The sequence below is a fragment of the Jaculus jaculus genome, chromosome 11 (assembly GCF_020740685.1).
Source record: "Jaculus jaculus isolate mJacJac1 chromosome 11, mJacJac1.mat.Y.cur, whole genome shotgun sequence".
In the NCBI taxonomy this organism is placed as follows: Eukaryota; Metazoa; Chordata; class Mammalia; order Rodentia; family Dipodidae; genus Jaculus; species Jaculus jaculus.
Genome location: NC_059112.1, coordinates 50094980 through 50122862, shown reverse-complemented (window position 1 = coordinate 50122862; position 27883 = coordinate 50094980). Strand labels below are relative to the sequence as shown.

The following is a 27883-nucleotide window of genomic DNA, read 5'->3' as shown; positions in this document are numbered from 1 at the left end:
TTCAGGTAGTACCTGGCATTTGATGCCTGCTAGATAGTGAGCAGAAATGGATGCCACAGGTCAGATGTAAGTAAGTGGTCACATCAAGGTGGGCTATGAAATGAACTTCAGAAATTTCCTTACAGAAATTGGCAATCCCTTGCCCTGACTTCCTCAAGCATTAATTGGACCACCTGTTCTTTGTTCTCACCTAGATTCCAGATCAAGAATGTCAGCAGTGGACCATGTTACCTGCTATAGCTAGCTAATAAATCCTTCATAAAAAGAGATTAGCTTTTCCCCAAGAAAGCCTGCCTGTAAAAGAGGGAGCAAATGGTTTCTCCTAGGGTCTTTTCTTCTGTGGTCAGCACTATGGGAAGGCAGAGAGGCAGACAATCAGGTCCCTTGCAAGATTAGTAAAACAGTGCTTAATGGCAAAAGAAGCAAGATAATGAGAGATAAAAGTGGGACCCAGGTTAACTTTGGAAACCAAGTCTTCCCCAAGCACGTCTAAGAAAGCTCTGGAATGAAAGCTGGAAACAAGGGAAGCACTCTTGTTCCAGGATAGGGTATGCCCTGCAACGAAGGACTTTAGTTAGATTTTAATATGCTCTTCTGGTGTCCATCATGCAGTTAATTCAGGCAACACCAAGGCACAGAAAGATGACAGGAATCACACCAGAATTCACAGCCAATAAACTATGAATCCCAGATTTGAAACTGCAGAGGTGTCCTGCTCCAGAGCTCTCATCCATTAATCACTGTTCTATCAAGCCTCTCAATTTAGGATCAAGTATAATTCAGGCTCCTTCATTCTATAAAAGAAAGCTTCTGAAGTGGGCTGCAAAGCAGTTAGGAGCAGATGGGGATAAGAACCTAAATGGTACAGGCTGGGGGTTTTAGGCAGAAAAGAAATCCCCCTCAGTCTTTTCTATGGTCTAACTAGAATATTAACTATGAAAAAAAGTGCTAATTAAAAGTTGGAAGTACTATTTTAAATGTAAACAATCCATCTTCACTAAAAGTCAAGTTTAAATTGTTAACCTAGCAACAGTATCACAGAAAACTTCAAGGACTGTTTTGCTTTACAGCAGTAAACAGGTTTGGTCGGAGGCACTAAGCTGATTTTCCCTTGACCCTACAGTATAAACATTAGCTACAGTTTTACAGTGCTTGCAATCTTTGTACAAGCAAAGAACTTCCAAATATCACATTTTTTTTTTCTAGATAATGTTGGGTGAAAACACAGAATTTACCAGTGAACAAGTGGTAAGGTATTGTATCTTGGTACAAACAGTATTAACTAAAAAGGCAATAAAATAATTTAGATTAATGTGAATGCCTAGTGAGCCTATGGATCATAAACACAGCTTTCCATGAGAATACTCTGTATAACACAAAGGCTTAGGACTGTGTACCGTTACCTGAGACCTGGAAACCTAGAATTAGCTTAAAGCCAACTCTACTTTCTTCTGTTTCACTTGCACTTAGAAGTCAAGGAGAAACTAGTCTCAACTGAAAAACATGACACCCTTTTGGCTATCTAAGTTTCTGAAGTGTTGCTTAAGAGAGTAACTAAATCAAGCTTTTTCAGACTTACAGTCAAAAGCCCCTTTGATGGGAAGCAAACTGACTATACAACAGGGGCAGTTAATTGAACTTTTCTGATGTGATACATTTAATATTCATACATTAATATTCACATAAATAAACCCAAAGCTTCATAAACAATACTATACTTTGGGGTAAGGCAATGCTCTCTGATGATGCTTTTTTGATCTTTTTCTTTAACAGGGCAAATCCTGAGGGCTGGGAAGATGGCTCAGTCAAGTGTTTGCCATGCAAGCATGAGGACTTGAGTTTGGATCTCGAAGCTTGAGCACCCATGTAAAATGCCAGGCATGGTGGTGTGCACCAGTAATCCAAGCTCTGGAAAGGCAAAGACAGAGAATCCCTGGGGCTCTTTGGCTAGTCTAGACTAGCTGAATGGTGAGCTCTAAGTTCAATGAGACACACCACCTCAGAGAATAAGGTGGAAGGGACTGAGGAAAACATCTGATGTTAACCTCTGGCCTCCAGATGCATGCATACATGTGGTGGTTTGAATGTGAATGTATGTCCCCCATAGACTCAGGTATTTTATTAAGCTTGTAACTTGGGTCTCCAGCTGTCTGGCTGGAGAAGGTGTCACTGGGGCTGGATCTGAATTCCAACCCAAATGTATGGAGAACAGCCTATACTCTGGCAGGTTTCTCTGTGTGTGCTAAAGAGTGGGGTGTTGCTGCATGATGAATCTGACCTTGTGGATTTTGCTTTGGAACTTGTGTGCTGGAGGAGAAATATGAATGGACTTGGTACTTGTGGCTGCAGACACCTCACAGTGTGTAAGCCAAATTTTATGGGCTACTCTGGTAAAAATTTGAAAATGCTAAATGTAGAGTGAATTGTATTTGGAGGCTTTGCTTATGAACTTTTAAAGGGAAACACTACAGAAAATTTTGTTGAAACTGGGCTACTGCCATAAAGGCTGGCTGCATTCTATTGCCCATACCCAGAAAATTTGATTCAGGTTGAATGTGAAAAGTAATGGACTGTGGATACAGAACTGGAAGATACAAGATTTAAAGTTGGAAAAACTCAAACAGATTTAAAATTACTGGCTCAAAGACAAGTTTTACATTACTGAAGCTAGTATTGTCAAGATTACCATTATTAATTGTTTTACATTGAAACAATGGAAAAGATGCCAAGGTAAATTCCACCTAGGGAAGAGAGAACTATAGAAATGCAAACTCATTTGAAAGGAGATAAATAGAAGGAAGAATTCAAAAGGCTAAAGGTCAAGATTTATTTTTTCTCTAGATTAACAATAACAATATGGCTGTCTTGCTGCACACCTGGTATTGATTTTGGAAACATGAAAAATGCATGGAAGTGGGTCATGGAGTGCACAAGATTCCAGGAGCTGTGCTGAGATGTGGCATGGGAAGTAGGATAATATTCCCATTTTAAGACTAAGTGTATGAAGATGAAGACAGACGGTAGTTTGCAATGAAGACCCAAAGACATTTTGGATATACCAAGACTGTGAAAATGCTACCATTGGCTCAGGATGCAGATTTTCCCTGACTACTAAGCCCAGCTGGAAGGATGGAAATTTGAAATCCTAAGATTGTCATCATTGGTTACAGATGTTAGACTTGAACTACAGATGTACGATGTTTGCCTAATAGTTGTTGAGTTTACATAGGTGGAGTCTCTCCTTGCTATGCCTTATAGTAATGCGAAGTTTTATTCTGTGCCATTGTATGTTAGAAGTACGTAACTTGTTTTGATGTTACAGGACTCAGAGTTAAGGATAATCTTAAAGATGATAAAGCTTCTGGGGGTTTTAAAGTTGGACTCAATGTCATTTACACTGTGGTATGACTATCAGTCTGTGGGGAGGAGGGCAGACCATGGTAGTTTGTGTGTGAATGTAAGCCCCCATAGACTCTGGTGTTTTATTAAGCTTGTAACTTAGGTGTCTGGCTGCCTGGCTGGAGGAGGTATCACTAGGGGCGATCTCCAAGTCCAGCCCTAAGGTATGGGGGGAGGGAAATCTGAATTCCAAGGTATAGAACAGTCTGGGCTATGGATTTGTGCGTGTGCGTGCGTGCGTATGTCTTTGTGCGCACGCATGTGCACTAGTGGTGGTTTCTCTCTCTGCTTTGATTAATGAATAGCAGCTAGCTTCTTTTGCCATTTGATGGAATGTCCATAAAACAAACAAACAAACAAACAAACAAACAAACAAAAAAAAGCCAGGAATAAATCCCATTCCTCCCATAAACTGTGTCTCTTTGGCAGTTCATCTCAGCATTGTGGAATTGTCTACAATACAATATCCATATGCATCCTCACATACACAAAACATACACACACATCACACAAGCCCCTGCCCCAACAAAATGGGCAAGACCTGCCTGCAACTTCCCACAGGAGTTCTGCAGTAGGCCTGAGCTGAAGAACAACTGTTTAGACTTAAGTCACATCAAGACCCTTGGGCATTTTCCTCAGAGGACAGTTGATAACGAACATGAAATGAAGCAACACTGTTTGAAGTTTCAAAGTTGCTAAGAAAGACAGAGAGGGGTGGCACACTGGACCCTCTTCTGATGAGAAGAATTAGAGTGGACATTACCATTGTCACAACATGGTAACAAAGGTGTCATGTAGTCCCTTGGTTATGATCATGAAGTTTGGCTATGGTGGCAAGCAATTCCCCAAGGCTTATCACTGGGGTTAAGGGCCCAAGTGAGATTTGAAAAGAAACCTAAATGCGTTTTCAAACTTAAGATCATCTTCTATTTCTCTGATTAAGGAGAAACGTGCATTCCAGACACAATTTTAACTAAATCCCCAAACAGAATATATAGCCAGTGCTAATGTGGAAGTGAGTGAAAAATGCCAAAGACATTCTCACAATCCTCCACCTCCCTCATTATTCATCAGTCCCTCCCACCCTTCCTAGAAAGGCACAATACCCTGACAACTGAGCATGGTTCTCCTTGCTCACTTGCCACTTTTTTGCTTGCTCATTTTATTCTCTAAAACTCATCTAACTAAAGAATTCCTGCAAACGGCGCTCCACCAAAAACCTATAGAAAATAATGCTGCTGAAACTCTCTCTACATTTGACTCTCTCCTCTCTCCACCTGACAGATTATCAGATTGAAAAACATCACCCAAACTGCCTGGGTGGCTGCTTTCCACTGCCTAACCCATACAACTCTTGCTATTACAGTCCACAGACAGCAAGCCAAGGAAGGATGATTCTATGGAGATGACTGGACTCTTTCAAGCTTTTGGTTACTATGAAAGTACATTTCAAACACTAAGCTGTATTATTTCATACATCTTTCTTTTAGTTAGAGATTCTGGAATCTCTCAGACTCACCAACACTTTTAGCAGTCCCTAGAGGAAAGAGCTTTCCTGTCCTATGACTAGCCTTGAGATGCTGACAGGCAGAGGATAAGATACAAGAGGATTCAGTGCTTTTTCTTGAAGAGACTGTCACTTGTTTTCACATATATGGGACTTAAGAGGCTGAAACTATGTAAACTTATCATGCCAAGTTAAAAATACATTGCTACTGTAGGAAATTAGAAATATAGAGGTGGAAATTAATTCCTTGAATAAAGTTCTCTAGATATGATACAAATAAATAGCAAAGTTAAGATTTAGATAAATTTATCATTTTACTACCATTGATCCTTATACTAAAAATGTAACTTTTAAAGGCTGTTTTCTAAAAGGCAATTCCCATATCCTCAAATATATTTAATTACTGCATTATTTCCAATATTTTTTAAACTCATCTGAAACTAACCACTTTTTAAAAAAAATAACTTTGTTATAACTTTCAAACTGATTTCTGGAAATGAAAAAAAAAGAGTACCTTTTCCAATTCTCTTGGTATTCGCATACAAGTGTACACTCTTTCTCTTCGTTCTGTATACTTGGCCTCATTATGTTCAAGGAAGTACCCTCTTGTTAGTTCAGCACTGAGGAACCTCAACAATGAAAGTTCTACAGAAAAAAGAAAATGACACAAAACAAAAAGAACAGTATTTATCAAGGAACTTAAAAGCTAGCTGGGGCCATAGGTAATACAAATATAAAACAAAAGAGAACAAAACAATCTGTAAGTCTTTGCCTAGAAATAAACAACACACAAAAAACTAGCAAATATTGTTGAGAAAATTACTATTCCACGGGGTGCAGATTTGAAATGTAATGGGAATATGGAAGGGACAATTACTAAGGGCCAGAACTGCTACAAAAGTATTTTTTTAAGAGCCCAGTCCTGAGTCTCACAGGTAATACAGGGCCTGGATGACAGAAATTGAGGAAAGTAGCTGTCAAGGCAATTAAACAGGTATGCAGGCAGTCAAAACACAGTCTAGATCTCTTGTAGGCACCACTTGAGGGCCAGGACTATTCTGAGGTAACAGCACACACCAGTCAACTGCCTCCTGCTCAGGCTAGCTTCACAAGTTCTGCAGAAGCAGGTCAGTGTGGCACTTCTCCCCATGCAGGTTTACCCACTACCCGATTAAGTCTTGCAAAGGGCTGACCATCACTACCTACAGAGTGGAACCTCAGCCAGAGCTGGAGCTTCCCTTCCCTAGTACTCATTTTTTCTCTGCTCCTCCAATGCAAATTCATGCAATGACCTCATCTCAGATGAGGAAAGCAAGCCCAATGCAGCTTTCTTATCAGGTATTGTGAAGACTTCAGAAGCTGAGGAAGGGATGCCTAATCTAGCCTTCCAGTTTGCCATGCTTCTTCTACCTCAACTTCTCTGTACCGCTTACATCAAGAACACCCCTGCACTCTGTGGAGGTCAGACTCTCAAAACTCAGGATAACAAGTTTTCAAACTGTTCTCTTTGTTCTAAGCTGATCTGGAGGTCTGTCTCCCACTGTGATACTGAAGCACTGGAAAATGGTGACAGTCAAGAACAGCCTCCAAAAGCCCTGGGAAAGACAGATGCAGACTTGGCTGAGGTCTGAAGAGTGGGTATGAAAGTGCTTAGAGCTTACTTCTATCAACACTGGACCAGATCCATAGCTTTGTGAGCATGGCATGAAGTGGACTTGCTTATGCTTAGGGTGTACATCCTATCTAAGTGCATGACGTTTGACAGTTGGTGAAACACTAAGATATCTGGAATTAAAACAGGGCAGGTGGGAGTTATGGTGTAAAAAGCATTTTTTACTCCCTGGTGTAGGGCGGGCAGCCATGAGCATCTTAATTTCTTCTTGGCAAGAGGCACAGATGAAACCCCTCTTCACATTAAAAGATGTTTTTAAAAGGACAGAGTACATACAACCTAACCCACAAAGAGTAAAATCCTGACTAGGAACTATGTACAGCTATAACAAAATCTGTTCTTAAAGCATGGTGAGCTGCAAAGGGGAAGGCCTAAGACTAGTGAAAGCATAAAAACCGTGCTCATATTCAGTTCAGTTTGTAAACAGAAAGAAAGGAATGTTCTAAACAGCTAGTACCTGTAAGTGCCAATTCTTTCATGTTAAAACTGAGAAGAAACATTCACAGAGCAGAGATGCTTACACAGATGCTTACACAGCCCAGAATCTCTACCATTTTTTTTTTTTTTTGAGGCAAGGCCTCATTGTAGCTCAGGCTGATCTGGATGTCACTCTGTAGTCCAGGCTAGCCTTGAGCTCCTGGCGATTCCTTGACCTCAGCTTGGATTTAAGGCATGTGTCACTGTGCTGGGCTAAACTCAGAATCTTGATCACCATGACCTCTGGGCAACAGCTGACCCTGCTACTTGCCTGACCCTCTCATTCACGTCCTTTCCCCACAGTGTCACACCAACCTTCACCTCAGCTAACTTTTGGCTCCTCCTCTTCTACTTGACCCTTAAACTTTGTTGGTAGTTTGAGTGCTTATTTACCAGCCACAGCCCAATAATATGCAAACTACAGTAAAATGCAACTGTCTTTGATTGCCTGTGTTTTAGCAGCACAGAGAGGCAGAGGTAGGAGGATCACTGTGAGTCTGAGGCCAGCCTGAGACTGACTACAATAGTGCATTCCTGGTCAGCTTGGGATAGAGTGAGACCCTACCTCAAGGAACAACAACAAACAAACAAACAAAACATCACCCAAAGAATTGCCTTTTTCTTTTTCCTTTCTTGCTCTCCTTGGACAGCCTAAGATTAAAACCATCATCTAAACCCTACAGGCATCATTCATTTTTCAGCTCTAACACCTGAGCCATACTTCTAATGACCTGCAAAGTAGAACCCAGGGTCTTCTCCCACTAACTCCTCTGAGAGAGTTCGCTTACAGGTCAGGGGCATCAGAGAAGCACAAGTGAGCTGCTATACCAGAAGCCCTAGGCTGACATTGATCCCTCCACCTCCTCCTCTGAGACTGAGCAGTTAACGTCTTGTTGCTGGGGCAAATCACCCAAACAAAAGCAGCCCATGGAAAGGTTTATTTCAGGCTTACACTTTCGCGACAAAGCTTCATCATGGTGGAGAAAAACAACCAGCTCACTTCATCACACATTTCGGCAGAGACTGAACAGCAAGAGCAAGCTGGCTCTGAACACAGAGAAGGCTGGACTCATCAAGCCCAATGCTTGCTCCCAGCAACACACCCCTTCCACGAAGATTCCACCAGCTGGTGCCAAGTAGGAAAAGTAAACACAAACACCTGAAACTATGGGGGCATTTACATTCAAACCACCACACCGACACTGGTTAACAACTTCTTTGTTGTGGTGTTTTTTGTTTTGTTTTGTTTTTACTTTTTGAAGCAGCTTATCACTATATAGCCCAGGCTGACCTCAAAATGATGGCACTCCTCCTACCTCAGTCTCCCAAGTGCTGGGATTAAAGGCCTATACCATCACACCTGGCAGAAATTAGCATCTTTTTTCTCTTTCTGTTTCCACTTCCATCTTCAGGTTGCTGCCAAAACTCTATGTGTATAGCCTTCTTCAAATTTCTCCTGCTTCAAGAGGTAGCTCAGGTACTAGCTACTCCCCCCAAAGCCTGCGACAGTGGCTCTCAAATACTCCAGGATGAAGGAAGTCTCTCTCCAAGTTTACCATTCCAGATCCCCTCTGATCTGGTCCAGAGTCATCGTCATTTTAGCCATGTCTCACATCTGCCTCCTTGCATCTCTAGGTCACAACATCTTGCTATGCTACTTTTCATTTCTCCCAAACATACCAGTCAGTACATACTACTTGGCCTGAGAATTCCCTTCCAATTTCCTACAAGTGAGCATGCTCACACATTACCTTTTTTGTGAAGACTTACCAGAGAGATACCATCCACTTCCCCACTTCCTCCTACAGCACCAGCATTGGGCTGTGCTTGTCCGTAGGAAGTTATATTCTTTTTTGTGCTGGATTTCTCATTTGCCTTTGCTTCCTGTCAGCCTAGCACACTTACCATATACTCAGCAAATGCTTATAAGAGAACATGAGCAAAGAAAAAGAAAAATCACTATCAGACTTAGAAAGGAAAATCTAAAGATGACAGGAAAGGAAGAACAGTGAGATGGGATGGAGAAACAAAGCTGTAAAATACAAGCATGGTTTAGATTCCCTAACTGCTGCCCTTACCCCATCCCTACCCCAAGAGGAGGTAGGTAGCAAAAAGCAGAACTGATGTTTAGAATAGAGGGAGTGGCAGAAGAGATAAATTGGGTTAAACTAGCAGGTGAGCAATTTTTTGCTTCTTCTCTTATAATTTTTAGCACTTTCCATTCATTTTTCTATATCACTCACTTTCATTATTTTAAGATGAGCAGGACTTTTAATAATAAATAACCAATTTTTTGAAAGAGAACAAAATCTCAAGTGGCAAAGGAAAAGAATATGTTTCTAGAAAAGAAGAGAACCAGGAGTTCAGACAGAACTGTTTGAGGCAGAGGAACAGGGAAGTGCAAAAGGCTCTTGGTGGCTCACTCAATCCTGGGCCTTGGAGGATTATGTAGCCATAAAGGATAGCTCAGTAGGGGCCTGGGCTTTCATGCCATACATAACAACCAATGAGGGTTCAGGGTGTGGGGAGGGGGAGACCTCCTACCCATATTAAGTGCAGAGACAGGAGATAAGCATATTATCTGGATTTAAGAAACACAGAGACAGGTTATTACACAATAGTCTTAAATTTTAAAAAGCAAATTAAAATAAAAGGGCTTAAAAAAGTGATATACCCTTGCTTACTGGTAAAATTTCTCAGCTACAATGGTGTCTTCCTTGGTGATTGCAGAGGCCAACTTTGATCACAGTCAGTGTTTTATTATGGCCCAATACAACGTGAGCCATGGATCAGAAATCAGAAGGGGGGGGTCCAGAACCAGCTCTCCCACCCTTTGGTGCAAGATCCTGGTCAAGTTACAGATCTCAACTTCAGAGATGAAAACAGAGCCTTCTATCAGTTCTGTACCTTTGCAGACCATGCAACTGCCTGCCTTCCACACAGATCTCTGAGGTTCTTGATAGCAAATGTATGAAGGCATATGAAAACCACAAAGCATGACAAGACATCATGAACTACTTACTATCAACTTCACAAGTTCTGCAGGTCTATTCTGGCTGTTGTCTAATGTTTACTGATGCTATTTCTGCAATCCTGATCCTACAGTTAAAAGGTTATATGACAAGTATATGTAACAAACAATATAACCTAAGTAACAAGTTCTCCATAAATGAATTACAATGTAAAATCCAGAAACGTAAGTATTTCAACTATATTATAAATTTAATATTATATGAGGATTTTAACATTAGAAATACAATAATTTTAGTTTTAGACACCAATTTAGACTGGATTATAAGACCTGTTCCATGTCTTAGCTGGTTAAAGCACTTGTCTAGTAGACTGTGTATTAAACATGAAACAAGGCAAAGACAGCATTCCCTGAGCACAAGTGCTTACAGCTGCAAAATGTGTTCTGTAGTTATATCCATACAGCAAATAAGGAAACTAAGACAAAGAGAAGCCAATGGGGTCTCCAGTGTCACGCAGAACCAAGCAGAGGAGCTGGAAGAGCCCGAGTTCAAAGCCTGGCACTCTGTGGCTAAGCAGGTGCTTCCACTATTAGACTGCTGATTATTGTCTCATGCACCTTTTAAAAAATACTTCATTTATTTATTTAAGAGAGAGGAGAAGAGGCAGAGAGATCCAGAGAGAATGGGCGTTTCAGGACCTCCTGGCACTGCAAATGAACTCCAAATGCATGTGCCGTCTTGTACATCTGGCTTTATGTGGGTATTGGGGAATCAAGCCTGGGTCCTTAGGCTTCATAAGCAAGTGCCTCAACCAATAAGCCATCTGTCCAGACCTCAAGTGCCTATTTTCTTAATTCAAGATCTTGCTAAGGAACCGCCCCGCCGCCCACAACTGGCCTAGAACTCACTATATAGAATAGACTGGTTTTAAACTCATGGCAATCCCCGTTTATGTCCAGGGTATGGAAATTACAGTCATGTGCTACCACAGCCAGCATTCACTGCTTTTTAAAAACAGGTCCCTGTGTTCTTTCTGAAAAACTAGAACCTCACCAGTCCCCATTCTCTGTGCTCCGACAGCACCTGGGCTTTCTTATGTGAAGCTGTATGATTAACCAGTAAACTCCTTTGCAGACCATGCAGCTTTTGAAAACAGGTACATGACTCCCTTTTCTCTGATGTCCCTCCACCTGAGTGAGATCTGAATGTAAGGGTTGTCTTTGCACATAACAGACACCATGCTGATGGGCTAGACTAATGGTTTGGACAGAATGTTATCCAACATGCCAAGCTTCATGGCATTAAATAAATGTCTTGAAGTCTTTATTTTACCTCCTTATCAACTACTAATAGAGCAGTGGTCTTGTTGAAGGAATTAGGAACCTTCTACTCTGAGGCAGGAGACAGTTTACAAAGTTCTTGCATTCGTTCCTTCATACAATTCTTCTAACAATTAAAACAGCTCAAGGTAGCAGGTAATGAATTCATGTTATGTAAGTGAAGAAACTGAGAAAATTAAGAAGGGGAAAATGTTGAATTTTGACTTATAAGTATAGCATGCTCTTTCTGCTCCATCATGAAGATCATGAGAGAAAATGATTTGAACCTAAGCTGGTTTTGACTCACACTGAAGGAAGGGGCCTACTACATTGAGCCCAACCTAGACCTATCAGTGTGGCCCTGTCTCTCTGTGCCCTTCTGGAGAAGGTACTGAGAACTCGTGTCCCAGTGCACCTGTGTTCAATGTTCTTGTTTTGTTAGCCACTTCCCTCTACTGTCAGAGAGACCAACTAAGCTTACTTGTATGGAGAGTATCTGCCTGGCAGTCAAGTAGGCCTCAACTCTGCCCGTTCTCTAGTGGTATTCCTTTTCTTTCTTAGCATAGGAGTCACTCATTTATTAGATCAAACACCTGTCTTCCCCCTTAAGGTCAATCTTTTCTTAAATAATATAATCCAAATATTTATTTTCTGAACTTTAGCTTTTTTATATATTTGCAAGGAGAGGGAAGAAGAGGAGAAAAGAAGAGAAACAGAAAGAGAATGGGTGTGCCAGGGCCTCTAGTCACTACAAACTCCAGATGCATGAGTCCTCTTGTGCATCTGCTTTACATGGATACTGGAAAATCGAACCTGGGTCATTTGGCTTTGCAGGCAAGCGCCTTAACTGCTAAGCCATCTCCCCAGCCCTGAACTTAATATTTTAGATGTCAACTTTATTTCATTTGTCCAGATCTTATAAATAAGAAATAATATTCAGAGAATCTTAAGAAAAGTCTTTTGCTATTTAATTGTAAGTGCTTTTACATTAGGAGAACTAAGTTTTCCAAGTTGACTATTTCATACAAGTAACATAATAGCAATCATAAGTACAAATCCAGAATATTTTAATTGCCATTTATTTCCTATCTCAGAACTGCTCTTTAACCCCCATACCTTAAAATGGGAAACAATGTAGTATGAATTGCTTTTGCCACATTCCTAAAATAATAACAATTATGCTGTCATCTGAGACAGCTTACTTTAGAAATTAAAACACAGGATAAGGAAGCATAATTAAAAGTAATGACTAATCACAAATATATTTATATGTTCAGCGATTTGTCTAAATATATCTTTCTTAAAATAGCACTGCATATTAAAAAACAAATTGGGAGCCAGGCATGGTGGCGTATGCCTTTAATCCCAGCACTTGGGAGGCAGGGGTAGGAGGATCACCATGAGTTCAAGACCACCCTGAGATAACACAGCAAATTCCGGGTCAGCCTGAGCTACAGTGAAACCCTACCTCGGAAAACCAAAAGCAAACAAACAAACAACAACAAAAAAAAAAAAAAAAAACTGGAAAGCACAGTAGTTGACTGTTAAGAAAATATGAACTGGGCATGGTGGTATGTGCCTTTAATCCCAGCACTCAGGAAACTGAGGTAGGAGGATCACTCTGAGTTCAAGGCCAGCCTGGGCTACAGAGTATCAGGTAATCCTGAACTAGAATGAGACTGCTTGGGGGGAAGGAGAGAAAGGAAAAAAAGAGTTTCCAATCTTAAAAACTGAAGTGTTTCTAAACTTTACACAGGTTTATTACACAACTAAAGGCACACCTTTGTGCAAGGAAAACTAGGAATAAACTTTTCAAGGAGCCAATGCAATAGCAATTCTGCCCCCCTAAATCAAATGGGAGAAAAGGAACTATTTTACAAGTTTCATTCAAGGTTTGTAGGCTTTTGTGTTGATTTTTGTTTTTGAATCTTCCTGTAACCCCAGATTGGCCTTGAACTCAGAGAACCCTCCTACTTCTGCTTCCCAAGTGCTAGATTTATAGGTATGCTTGGTTTACATCCCAATTTTTAAGCCCTTCAAAAATATATTAAACCTTATTTAGGAAAATAAAGAATTGGTAGGCTATTCATGAATTCAGAAATGCAAGACAGGTACAAAAATAAAGAGTGACTTTTTGCAAAGTTACAGTTTATAGCAAAGGACTTAAAATGTGAAGAAAATATCAATAATACTATAGTCAATGTGGTTCATGTGACATTTCCCCCAAAGTGGAGCACAAATGAGCTGCTAGATTTGGATTTTGGAGGGTAAGTTAGGGCTAAATATTTCCAGAAGCCAAAACAATAATCTGAAAATAACTGTTTCACTGTTTAGTTAGTTTACATCTATTAAGTAAAGCAAGTGAGAATTTTAAAGCAGAATATCACTTTGTGGGAAGCAGCTAGTTTTACTTTGATATCAGGATTTCTGATTATTTTTGTTTTCCTTTGTACATAAGATATTAACTGACTCTACAGCATAATTTCAGAACCAGCTAGCCATTAATCATCACTTGGGAAGAGTTTGGGACCACAGGAATATCACTGTATAAACAGTCTATGGAGGGTCAAGACTGGCTAGATGAAACATGTTTTCATAAAACTGGAATACTAAGACCTTTTTAAATTTTCAATTACACAAATAATAGGATACAACTTAAATGACAAGAAATATAAACAGCTCAAATCCCATTGACAATCTTTTCTGGGAGTTGCTACACAGGACAGCAGTCAGATCATCTGGGTTTCTGACTTTCTTCCTGCTGCTGCTCAATCTCTCATGGAGATAAAGCAAGATGTGTGAAGGCAAAAAGGGAAGTACAAAACAGACACAAATTCCACCCTAGAAATCAAGACTCACCATTAAACAAGAAACAAATAAGAGTCCCAGCACAGTTCCATTAGGAACAAAACCGTTCACCATACCTAACACCAGGGCTCCCTGTTCATATCCCTGTTCAATGCATATCCCTGTTCATCTCCCACACTTGCTCATATGAAAAGTGTTTCATGCTCGCTGATGGGCAGTACACTTATCTTATACTGAACCTCTGTTCACTCAGCATGGAACAAATAAGTGAGACGCTATTTAGTAGTAGCACTGTGAAGCTAGGCCAAGTGGATTAAGCAAGGAATATAAACATGCATCATCTACAAAGCAAGTCAGCAACTGAACCAAGCCAGGAACACAGATTGCCTAATTCCCAGTTCAAAGTTGACACGCTGGGCGTAGATGCACACAGGTGACTATGACTACAAAGACACTCTCTCACCTAGAACTTGTGTGGATGAGCCAAGCAGGGGATAGGATCATGTAATATAGTCATGATCTGGACTTATGCAAAAAGCACTAAAGACAGCAGCAATCATTTTAAGAGCAGGAGAAAAGAAGAGGTAGAGCTGCACCTCTGGAATCCTCTGTCACAGTTTGAGGCCAGTAACTACACACAGCATGGGGTGGGGGTGTCCACCTGGGTGTGAAGATGGAAGTAGTAGCACCTGCCAGGCAATGAGCACGTTAGAAACAAAGAGTTCTGAGAACCTAAATGACAGAAGAGTGTGAAAGAAACAGGAAGAAAACTAACGCATGATACAGATAAATGCATACATTCACAGTTATATGTACTCAAATACACATATAATTTTCTCAACATATAAATTGTAAAGGCTAAGATACAACAACAAAATGACCAACAAACAGTCTTATTTTATTCACATGGAGAGAATAGGAATAAACAATTTATGTATATATTCATTCAGAGAACTCTAGGCTGTTCAGATTGACCAGTAAATGTCTTACAATAAGAGTCCTGAATTCTGTGGAAGAGATAAAAAAAAAAAAAGGGGGGACCTCTGAATTAAGTGATGCTTAAGGACACTAAGACCCTAAGATTATGACTTTCAAAAAGGAAGGAAAAAGGCTGTCCTAACTCACAGGAGCCATGAGGAGGGAGCGCCATAAGCCCAGAGGAGCATTTACAGAGAATGGACAAATACCTTCAGAATGAGCACCCAGCCATGGAAGTTTGACTCAGGAAGCCATGCTTTCTATCTGACAAGGAGTGATGCCATTCAGAGGCCTTGTGGCCAAGAACAAGTTTCCTAAGTTCTGGAAAGGAGGTGAAAAAAGATTCCAGTGGGAAGAGCAGTACAGGAGGTGAGGAACAACAAAGATACAAGCATTGTGACTTCGTGGGAAAACCACTAGCAAATGCAGCAACGCTCACATGCAGGCAGGTGCCAGCAACAGCGAGAGTGTCTTGACTCTTGAATACAGACACAAGGGAGTGAAGAAGACTGCCACACCCGGGCCAGACAGGAAAACCATTGGATGGTGGTACCTCTAGGATGGTCTGGGTCCCTATCTCTAGCTAGTGTGGTCTACCAAACAAGGGTGGGCACTATCTTTTCTCCTCATACAAAACTGAAAGAGTTGGGACAAGGAAGATCATCTCAACAGAGCTGGCAGTCTCTCCCTGATAAGCATTTTGCCATGGGGAGTTACAGCATGTTAAGTATGCCGGGCTCAGTGAACCACCTTGGTGAAGAACGAGTGTATGGTGTGATATGTCTAAGTCTATGGAAACCTGGGCATCCAAGCCCATCCCAAGAAAAGAGAGGTAAGTGTCACTCTAGAAATTCAAAGTCTGTGCTCATCAAAGGCTCTTCATAATTTCATGTTTACCCGCACAAACAAACAAAAAGGTTTCTAGAATAATGGCTTTGCTGAAGCTCAGAAATATTTTAAAGACACCATAGTCTTGAAACCCGGCCGTATCAATTTCTATTTGCACCAGAAGGCTTTCAGTATTGCTTTCTAAGTAAACAGGCAGCTCAGAGAATTAATACTTTGTCTTAGGTATGGCCAATTCAGGAAGCAAATACTCATGCAAGTGTTTAAGTGACAGCTAAACCAAATAAAGCATGGGGGAGAAATTTTTAAGTAGCTACTTGAAAAACATCGAGCAAAGCAGTCTGTACTTAACTTTTCAAAGATATGGGGGCCTGTTCAAAACTTTACATAGAACTGACAATTAACAAACCTACTAAAACCCATCAGCCCTGTGACCGAGAATCAATGACATACTCAGTCTTACAAATTAAAGATTCGTTTTTGTGACCGCAGGAACTAGTGGCTTAGATAGCTCATAATCATTTTTTTTAAGTTGGAAGACCTTAATGGAGTTGATGTGCAAGATCTCCAATTTATATAAGAATTTAAACGTTGTGAGCACTATAACCAATAAAACACACATCTGAAAAGCTTCCTTTTTCTTTTGGGCTTAATATACAGCTACAACATAAATCCAAAGACATTTTTAAAGATTCTTCTAAAACAAGAAAATCTTAAAACGCACAGGAACATACTATTATAACAATACACTTAAAAGCGTTTATGGACAGCAAGGTTCATTTGTTGTGCAGCAAAACTTTTCTTTTTTTGGAGGGGTTTAAGTTTCAGTTTATAAAATTTCACATGTTAAGGAGTGCTAATTATATTTCTGTTTGGGGCAACTGTACAACTTCACGGTCATTTCCAGAGTTAGCTGCGTCTGTTAAAAAAAATCTATTTGGAGAACAAGTTAACAGTTTTCTGACTCAAGTTCGCTTATAATACAACAATAAAGTCACCTTGGCACGGACTCCCTGAAGTGGCCGCAAACTTCCCATTTTTGCGAGCTGCCTAGGACGTGGGTTCGGGGCTCCCGTCCGCGCGAGGTCGAGCCCGGGCCCACCGCCCCAGCTCCAAGGCTCCTCACGGGACACACCTGGCCCGGGGGCGGCCGCCGAGACCTCGCAGGAGCTGTCACAAGCGCGAGGCTCGGAAGCCGCCGCCGCGCGAGCTCACAGCGCGGGCGACCCGCGGCGACCGCGGCCCGCAGACCCCGCTCCCCCGCTCCCCCGCTCCCCCGGCCCGGGCCGAGCGCGCTCGCCGCGGCCTAGCGCCGCCCGCCTCACCTGTGCGGCCGCGGCGTCTCTCCCGCCGCCGGTCGCTCTCGTAGAAGCCCAGCGTCTCGGTGTGCTGAGGGGCTGGCGCGGGGCCGTGACCGCCGGCCGGCTGCTCCGCCTCGCCTCGGCCACCCCGCTCCGGACCGTCCGCGCCGCCGCCACCTCCGCCTTCCCCAGGGGCGGCCGCGTCGCCGACGCCGGCCATGTTCCGAGCACAACAAACCGTCCCCGCCGCCTCCCTCCAGCCGCCCGCCCGGCCTCCGCCTCCGGCCGGCCCCCTTCCCGCCTCGCCCCGCCCCTCGCCCGGGCCCGGGCCGCCGCCGCCATCCGCAGCCCGCCGGCCGGCGCGCGACATTGGCGTCAGCGGCGCGTGCGAGGCCGCGGCCGTGGCCGCCGCGACGGCCGCCGCCATCTTCTTCCTGCCCTCGCCGTGGCGGGCGGCGGCGGGTTCGGCCGGCCGGGAGCCGGCGCCGGGTTCCATGCCGCCAGGCCGCGCGGCCGGGGACGGCGGGTGTCTGCGGGGCTCGGCGCCGGGCTGCGGCGAGAGCGGACGGGGCCGGTGAGGGGACGGCGCGCGCGGCCCGGCGTCTGCGCAGTGTCCGCTCGCGCGCGCCGGCGCCGCCCGGCCGGCCCTGGCAGCGCGGGCGCGGCGACTGGGGCCCGACTCCAGCTCCCGGGCCTCCGCCTGCGCCGGCCCCGAGTGCCCGCTAGCTTGGCCCCATCTTTCCTGCATATTTATGGTCCGGGTCACGTTCCCCGGACGCCGGCAGTTCCCGAAACCCTGGGCGCCCGCGGAGCTCGGGGAGCGTCACCGCCGGTGGCGCGGGGGGGAGGGCCGGCTGCGGGCAGCCCGGCCAGCAGCTTGCGGACATGCTCGCGAGCGGGGCCAGCAGACGGCGGCCACCGTGTCCTGGCCACTGCGCCGGTCAGCGTCTCCCGTGACCCCGCACCGTGGCCCGCCGGCGCTGGCAGGGAACTGGGCGCTCCTTCGCCCGCCGCTTCCCGCGGCACGGCTGTGCCCTCCAGGGAGGGGCGCGAGCGCGGGGACTTGGGGTCTGAAGTTTTGGGGCTCTCAAAAGCAGCACGTACCCCTCCCCGAACACTTAAGGTGTCCAGGCAATTCCCCAGACCTAAACTGAGAACCAGATAGAGCAAAATCGAGATCCTGTCAGTTTCCTTTTACTTTCTCTGCACATCTGTCGACTTACTGCCCGACCGCGGACTCTAAAAACATAAGGCATTTCAAGATTTGTTTCCTAAGGCAGGCCGTTTCTCTCCTTTTATGTACTAGGCCTTAGGAAAGCGTGTTCTAAAGGCTGTATCTAATCTAAAATAGGAAAGGCTCAGACCTGGTCAGAAGACAGTAGCCCTGCAAGAGTAGTGCAAGTGATCTATCTGGTCAGTAGAAGCATGGTGGACATGTGGGAAATGGAAGGATTCCTAGCTTCAATTGAGTCCTTTCTCCAGAACTAAATCTATTGTATCTGACATGCAAAACTGCACAAGTTGTCACTCACTGAAATCAACATACTAAAAAGAATTGTAAGGACAAACATGAACTTAACTTTCAAACTATTCTTCCCTTGTGTATGTATTGATAGACTATCAGCTTGTTGTATTTGTAAAGTTTGTTTTCTTGTTTCTAAGTTAGTTTGACTTGTTAAAACTCATTCAGAATCTAGGAAAGTGTACTTTTAGGGATTCAGCCAGGTGTGTATCAGTAATCCTAGCACGAAGGAGATAAAGGCATTAGAATCAGCAGTTAAGAGGCCCGTTTGGACTAACCGAGACACTGTATGCCCCCCAAACAAGAGTAGGCACCCTGAATCTTCAAAATATTTAGTTAAGGATAACCTTAAGGGACCTGGGGATATGGCTCAGTGGCTTAAGGCACTTGCTTGCAAAGCCTATCAGCTGGAGTTCAGTTCTCCAACTAGAAGTAAAGGCTGTTATGAAAAGAGGCACATGCATCTGGCATTCATTTACAGTGGCAAGAGACCTTGGTGTACAGCTCTCCCTCTCCCACACGTACAAATAAATACATAATTTTTAAAAACCTTAAGGAAAGATAGTTTACAAATGAACCAGTAAATCTCTGAGAAAAAATATGTTATTTTTATATCTTCATAAAAAGAAAGATATAGCTTAGGTTTACAGCACTACCATTTAAAAATTAGGGTATTTTTCAAAACAAAAGCAAACTTCACCATAAAAGAATTATCAGCTTTACTCTGCATTAAGTTATAAGGTAGAATTTAATTTAACTGAAAATGAGCTATGGTGATTCAACTTTAATTCTGTAAACAAGAAGCATGCTGTTGTACTAGGTGCCAATGAAAGGGTTTTGTTTTTGTTTTTGTTTTTTTACATGAGAATATTTGACTCAGACCATGATAAAGACGACTTGCTGAAAATTATACAATATGTTATTACCCCTTTGTCAGGAGGGGATATTTTATAAAAGGTAATCTGTTGTTTGTTGATGTAATAAAAACATATGGACAAAAATTCATGCTTTCTTGGTCAACAGGACTTTTTAAATTTATGATCAGATGTATATTTCATAATGAATTTTAAAGTTTTGGAAAATTCCAAAATATTGATAAGAAAGCCCCAGGTACAAGTTCTTAATTCCTAGTTTCTCTGAAAGGAGATAAGATGGTGCTGATTTTTCATCACAATAGACATAATCAGGTTTAGAAATGTCTTATGTGCTTAGTTTATAAGAATCTTTGGGGCTGGAGAGATGGCTTAGCGGTTAAACGCTTGCCTGTGAAGCCTAAGGACCCCGGTTCGAGGCTCGGTTCCCCAGGTCCCACCTTAGCCCCATGCACAAGGGGGCGCACGCGTCTGGAGTTCGTTTACAGTGGCTGGAAGCCCTGGCGCGCCCATTCTCTCTCTCTCCCTCTATCTGTCTTTCTCTCTGTGTGTCTGTCGCTCTCAAATAAATAAATAAATAATTAAAAAAAAAAAAAGAATCTTTGCAGAATAAACTCAGTACTTCTTCAAACGATTTGTTAATGACCTAAAATCCTTTTGAATGCAGCTACCAAAGGCTTTCATTTATATGAGCAGGGAGAGGAGATGTATTTACCATCGAGTTCATGTTTCAGAGTTTTTTGGTTGTCCTATTTTCGCTATTCCTCAGCAGAGGGTTATTTGTTACTTCTTTGGACTACTCTTCCTGATGATCAGCAGACTTTAGGTAATATTAACGATAATTTTTCTTTTACCATTTCTGTTGTTTCTAATAAAATCTTCATGGCTTTGTTAACTGATTAATTTTTCCTCCTATGTCCTTTGTTAAGTATTTTGAACTCCAATGCTGCTTTTGTACTGAGCTTTCATTCTACTCTTTAGTCAGTGTTTCAATTATAATATGTGTTCCATTTCTTTCTCTTTTTACTGAGATGCAGAAAGGTTAAGGCATTCTCTGGTTCTTATAAAAAATTGTTTGAGTGTTATCTGTTCTTATGTTAATCCAATTCTGTATCTCTTTTGTCTTACCATAAATCACTGCAAATGCATAATAAATTTTCTGATTCTCAAAATAATCCTCTTGGTTTCTACATTTCTCCTCCTACAAATTTACTTATCAGATTTCTAATTATTCTTTCATATGTTTCTATTGTATTCCCATCTTTTCAATTGTACATTCATGTTTGTATGTAAAATACTTCTGTTTCTGATATTTTGTAGTTTAGTATCAATTTCAAATAGTGAACAACTTGCTTGCCTTCCATTTGGATACTTAATAAATACTATCAGTTATGTATACAGTCTCATGGAAGAGAATAATACAGTTTATTCTATTTAAAAAACATTTTTATTTATTTATTTGTGAGCAGAAAGAATGGGGACCAGGGCCTCACTGCAAACAAAGTCCAGATTTATGAGCTACTTTGTGCATGAGGTTTTATGTGAGGATTGGGGAATTGAACCCAAGCCAGCAGGCCTTCAAGTAAGTGCCTTTAAATGCTGAGTTATCTCCCTAGTGCTAGTTAACTTTTAAAATAGCAATAAAAACAAACATTGTTGCTTTGGGACAGTTTTGTCCTAATTATGTTTTGCTTAATGTCATATAAGCATTAATTCACAGTCCCTGGAGCCCATGTCTGTTAATGACAGAGATATGCCAGAGTTAAAAATGTGGCAAGTTATATCTTATAGAATGCAAGTCAGAATGAAGGTTTCCATGGAACTGATTCATGCTGTCTTAACTTTTATGTAATTCCCTCCCACCCCTACAATCCCTTCTTACCCCCAACATTTGCTTTCTCCAGATATAGCAGCCAGTTAAGAAGGGGACAGTCCTAAGTGAAGGTGGAAAAAGCCTTACCATAAAAACAATCTGACAGGCAAATCCCTAATGAGCTGTTGGTCAGAGAGACCCATGAGGGCCCCAAAACAATATAGGCTATTGCCAAAACAATTACCTGCCAGAACTAAAAAGTAAGACTATTGCTGAAGACAACACAGGCTGTGGTCATAGGACACTGGAATACCATGCTGGAAGAAAAAGGGAAAGACTAGCTTTCTTCCAGCTACCCCTCACAGTGCTGGAGAGCCCTAGTAGAGCTCCCAGAGTACAGTGGTCACCAAAAGTATCAATAAGCAGAGGACCCTGCAGACTACAAAATCAACCAGCCAGACAAGAAATGCACACTTGTGCAATAGTGGCAGACACCCTCTACTGGTAACCCACTATTCTCTGATTGGACATGAGGCCCGCTCAGTAGGAAAGAACTCATATCTGGTACTGGAAACCATGTCAGAGTCCCATGGTCAGTGTGATAATTTGAATGGATGTCCCCAATAGATTCAGGAGTTTATTAAAGGTGGCTAGAGGAGGTGTCACTGGGGGCAGGCCCTAGGGTCCAGCTTGTATGTGTTGGAGAGGATCTGGAATTTCCAGCCAAAGGTATGCAAAGTGCTGAAGCTTTGTGTGGAGTTCCTGAGTGTGCTTGTTTGTGGTGGTGGTGGTTGCTTCTTTCTTTTTCTCTCTCTCTCTGTATGGACCTGCTTAAGTGGGCCAGCTTCTTCTGCCATTATGGCACTCCCCTTTTATTTGAAAGCTTCAATAAAGCCCTTCCTACATAACCATGCCTGGTTTGGAACTTCATCCAATCAATGTGAGGCTGATAGTGACAGAAGACTCTATTGCTAAAGTCACCACAGCCTGTGATCACAGGACACTGGAATACCATGCTGGAACCCAAAGGGAAACTAGCTCTCTCCCTGCTAGCTTTCATAGTGCTAGAGAGCACTAATAGAGGTGTCAGAGTACAATGGTCACCAAAAGCATCAATAGGCAGAGAAGGGCTGCAGAAATGGTTTAGAGGGTAAGGCACTTACCTGCAAAGTTAAAGGACCCAGGTTCAATTCCTCCAGATTCACTTAAGCCAGAGGCACACAGTGGCACTTACATCTGGAGTTAGGCTGTAGTGGCTGGAGGCCCTGGAGGATCCATTCTCTCTCTCTCAAATAAATTAAAAAAAAAAAATTTTAAAGCAGAGGACCCCACAGACTACAAAATCAACCATGTGGACTAGAATTACACATTTGTGCAATAGTGGCAGACACCCTCTCTAGGTAACCAACTGTTCGATGATTGGACATGAGGCCCACTCAGAAGGACAGAACTCATCTGGTACTGGAAACCAAGTCAGAGTCCCATGGTCAGGTAACCCAGACTTCAAAGAGAAGCTTCCAGTGCTCTCTGGAAAAGAGTGGGCTGCACACCAGAAAGTCTCTCAACTAGCCATACCCCTTTTAATCAAGCTGCTCTTACTCTTGGTTGGAGTATTTGTTCTATTTTGCAGATGGCAGAGAAAATGAAGGAGAATCAAGATCCATCAATATGATAAGAAAATAGTCCACCATGAGATGTGCCACCTCTACCATATCCTCAGGGGTGCAATAGAACTTGCACAGGAAGTGGTGATGTGAATACTCCTCTCACTGCTAGCCTGACACCCAGCTCCAGGGCGATGATTGTATACATTGTGGGCAATCAAAACCCATCAGAGCAAAAGTATAGAGGCTACAGAGAACTCAACACTAAATCAGACTGCCAACAGGCCTGTCATGGCTCAGGGAACACTGCAGAATAGGGAACAGATAGGTGGTAAGAGCCACAGATTGGGTAGGAATACCCTGAATCATGGTCCCCCTGCTACCTCACAGGGACTGACTGAGGTCTTCATGCCTCACAGTGGATACCATGACACCATTGAGGAGAGCCCCCTCGGTAACAGGAGCTAGGAAAGGATAAGAGATTATATATATATAAAATATATATGTGTGTGTATTTAAATATATTTATATTTATATGGTATAATTCATTCAGAAGTATGTGATTGATAAGAAAATGATACTAAACTACACACTGATCATTACTATCTCAACATTTACTTATCTTTGTGTAGTCATGTACTTGCACTAGTTGTGTAAATAAAAGTATGTTTCTAGTACTGCAAACCAATTTTAAAAATAAATTTCAATGTTTATTATAGTGCTGTGTTTATGATCTGACATAACTGGCTAGTTATTTCTTTTCTGAACAATACTAAGTTTTATGTAATTTGCTTTTACTTTTGCAAGCTTGATAAGCACCTTATTTTTTTAATTTTAATTTTAATTTTTTTCTCAATTTTTAAACACATTTTCCATGATTATAAAAAATATCCCATGGTAATACCCTGCCTCACCCCCCTTTTCCCCTTTGAAATTCCATTCTCCATCATATCCTCTCTCCATCTCAATAAGTCTCTATTTTGATGTCATGATCTTTCCCTCCTCTTATGATGGTCTTGTGTAGGTAGTGTCAGGCACTATGAGGTCATGGATATCAAGGCCATTTTATGTCTGGAGGGAGCAAGTTATAAGGTGTCCTACCCTTCCTTTGGCTCTTACATTCTTTCCGCCACCTCTTCCGCATTAGACCCTGAGCCTTGGAAGGAGTGATCGAGATGTTACTCGGTACTCTAGTCACTTCTTTCCAGCACCATGATATCATAAGAGTTGTCCCAAGGTCCCTGCCATCTGAAAAGAGAATATTTTCTACCCAAAGTGAGAGTAGCATTAATATAAGGGTATGAATATTAAGAGAAGAAGCATATTATTTCTGGTTTAATTTGTGGTAGCCATCGAATCAGTCTCATATGGAGAAATCAGAGACATAAGTTGATTCTGTTGACTTTGGAATTGAATGGAACTTAGTATCTTCTCCAAATTACCATTTATTCTCCAATTTAATAATGTTCTATGAAGAAAGTCCACATGATATAATTAATGGTGTCTTATAGATAGCTTCTGCCTTGAAACAAATTAGAAGTGGTTTTCATTTAAAAACAAAACAGAAACTAACAACATTAACCACCAACAGTTTTTCTTCTGACTAAGTTGTTCTTAAACTAAATTGTAAGATAGGCAGCATCCATTAATCTTTCAAGGAGTTATAGAAACACTCAGACACATGCAAGCACTTGTTTTTAGTTAGTGAAGGGTTTTTCTCAAACCAGTCTTTTCTTTTGCTATGTGTCAAAGTGGGCAAAATATTTGTTTGAGACTAGAACATAAAATGTAATGGCCAATGGCAGCAAGAAAAGATCTCCAGAGAGAGATTAGAGTATAATGGAGGAAGCTTTTAACTTGGAGTTAGAGCTGGGTAAGAGGCCAGTTAAAAGCCATGAAACCTGGCATGTTCCATTGTTCTTTATTTCCTAATCCATGAATCAGAGGACAAACTGGAATGCCATAGAATGTTCCTTTTTAGTCATAGAAGTAGATGATTTCAGGTAACTCCTGGAAATTTTAAATGTTGGCCTGGGATTCAGTTTTAGTACTATTTTTCTTCAGATGGAGCCAAGTACCCTACTCTTGGTTGTCATGTTTATTTTATTTTATTTTACTTTTTGATTTTTCAAGGTAGGGTCACACTCTAGCTCAAGGCTTACCTGGAATTCACTGTGTAGTCTCAGGGTGGCCTCGAACGCATGGCCATCCTCCAATTTCTACCTACTGAGTGCTGGGATTGAAGGCATGTGCCACCACACCCAGCTACTGTAATGTTTATTTTAAATTGTTTCCCTTCAATCACAAGAATTTACTGTTTCTTTTTCAGTGAACACCGGTTGACTGTCTTTTCTGTGCCAGCTATGGTACAAAGCCTCAGTGTAACAAGATAAATGAGAGGTGCTGCTTCCACACAGTAGTTCTTTGCAGTGTGATAAGCACTATGGCATAGCCATGCATGAGGTTCCATGCTTGTTCAAAGGAGACACTGACTCATCTTGTTTTGAGGGGAGCCAGAATGTCTGGAAGAAAATGGCATCTGAAGGGATTTGGAAAGATGGGCTTGACAAATGGAAAATGAGACTGCCGAAGGCAGCTGAAGGACCAACATTAAGTGTACAATAACAGAAATAGGAGGACACATAGTCTTTGAGTAGAATTTCAAGATTGAGCTTTAGTTTCCAGGCCTGAATCCTAGAAAATAATGTGAGTTAGGACACTGGCTAGGTAGAAGAATTAGCAAGAGGGATGGAGAGATTGCTCAATAGTTAGTTAAGGCACTTGCCTGCCAAGCCCAATGCCCCAGGTTCGATTCCCCAGGATCCATGTAAACCCAGATGCACAAAATGGCATATGCATCTGGAGTTTGTTTGCAGTAACTAGAGGCCCTGCTATGCCCATTTTCATTCTTGCTCTTTGTTTGAAAATACATAAATAAATAAGAATGAGTGAGACTGGTTGGGAAGTAGGATGAGATAGTAGAGAATAAAAAACTTGCCAGCATTATTCCGTCTTTCTTCATAAACTGAAGAATAAGTCAAAGGAGGCTTTGGAACTCAAATATATTAGGATTATTTTCACTTTCATCTGTATAGTTAGATAAGTCGATTAGAACCTATTTCTGTTTGTAAAGCATCTACTGAGTACTGAATCTTGTTCTCAAATACCCATCTGTTTTCCCCTCATAATAAGTTAGCACCACATTTGTGGAATGAACATTTTAAAATTTTGTTTTGTTTATATATAAGACAATAAGGCACTAGGGATTAGGTTTTGGGACAGGGACTCACAGACAGTTTTTAGTAGGAAGCAAAGTGTTCTTCATAACTGGTATATCACCATTTGCCTAAGAATTCCATATCAAAGCATAATGGTGGCTTAGGAAGCTGATTTTTGTAAATTTTCAAATTCTAGAATATTTTGAATAATTATAAATTCCAGGAAAATGCATCTGAGTCTTGGCCCTTTCTTCAATTATGGAGGCAGGGTTCAAAGTGTGAACTTGGAATCAGACTATTTTGAGCCAGTTAATTCAGACACTTACTGTAAGCACTTTCATTTTTACTTTGGCAGTCAGCATTCAATCTTAATTAGTACTTGGAACACAGCTGAATATGTTGATGAGGTATAAGACATGAAGAAATGCATTCCTAATGGCCTGCTTGAGAACTTCAGGAGCATCCAAAAAATAATAATAATAATAATCTAATGCACTGGGCTGCTGACAATCACCCTCACTGGCATTTTCACTCATACATTTGATCATTTTCGTGTTTTGAATGTCAAAATATTGGCATAAGTAGCTTGTCATCCACACTACACAAAGACAATATGAACTTAAGCTTATCCTTATAGAGACTAAGATATAGGAAAACTACTTATTTTTTATGCTTGCGCAAGACTTTCCTCTCAGCCTTTCCCATCAATCTTTCTAAGCTTTTAAGCCATAGAGCCCCCCCCCCAGCCCTCATAGCCATCCTTCACCTCCATCTCTCTCATGACCATTCTCTGTCCTGTGTACACATGTACAACTGTGACACAATTATTTTTTTAATTATGTTTCTCTCCATTGTTGTCTCATACAACCATTGTAGTAAGGATTTTTCCTCATTTCTATATTTTGGTTGCATGAAGTTGAGAGCTAAATCTTGCTACTAAACTTCTTTGGGGAACTGCAGCCAATTAATTCTTTGAGCTTCTACCTCAAGATGGTCGCTCTCCTTGGTATCCTTCCTGAACTCCTAGTATCTCCACAATCCTAGGGATTCCACTGAAACCCATGGTTCATCTAAACCATGGCTCCATTGGGTCTCCACACAGGGACATTAACAACCCTGTCTTGCATCACTCAGTGGCCATTTCCAATAAATAAGTCACATACAAATTGAATGGCCCCTTTATTTCTTGAATTTTCTATACTTCATGTTACTGGACAAGCTATCAAATTTGTTAATTCAGTGGTGAATAAAGCTGATGTTGAAAAGCAGGGCACCACTTTAGCATTCAGACCCTCTACTTTCAAAAGAATAAGCGTTCTTTCTGCTATCCCAATATAGAATAGCAGGCACAATCTCATTGGTGGTGATCTTCCAAACAATTTCAGCCCAACTTTCATGACTTTCTGAGCCATAATCTGCTCACACAAGTCCATGTCTTCTAAACTCAGCCCTGCTCAAGTTCTCACAAGATTTTGTGAGCACAGCTAGCCTCGCACACAAACTGCCTGTAGCCCAGTCCAGACAAAGATCTGTCTTCTCCTCATAAGCCAAGTCTATATACACTAGAGTTCTTTC

The 27883-nt window shown here is 41.8% G+C and overlaps 1 protein-coding gene across 1 annotated transcript in view; it reads right to left on the bottom strand.

Moving 5' to 3' along the window:
* Positions 1–17499, bottom strand: part of Tapt1 (transmembrane anterior posterior transformation 1) — a 61340-nt gene extending 43841 nt beyond the window's left edge. The window contains exons 1-2 of the mRNA XM_045130182.1: positions 17304–17499; positions 5421–5551 (exon numbers count right to left, since the gene is read on the bottom strand). Of these exons, the coding sequence (XP_044986117.1) occupies positions 5421–5551; positions 17304–17499 (327 nt within the window). The remainder of the gene's footprint in view (positions 1–5420; positions 5552–17303) is intronic.
* Between the last annotated feature and the right edge of the window lie 10384 nt (positions 17500–27883).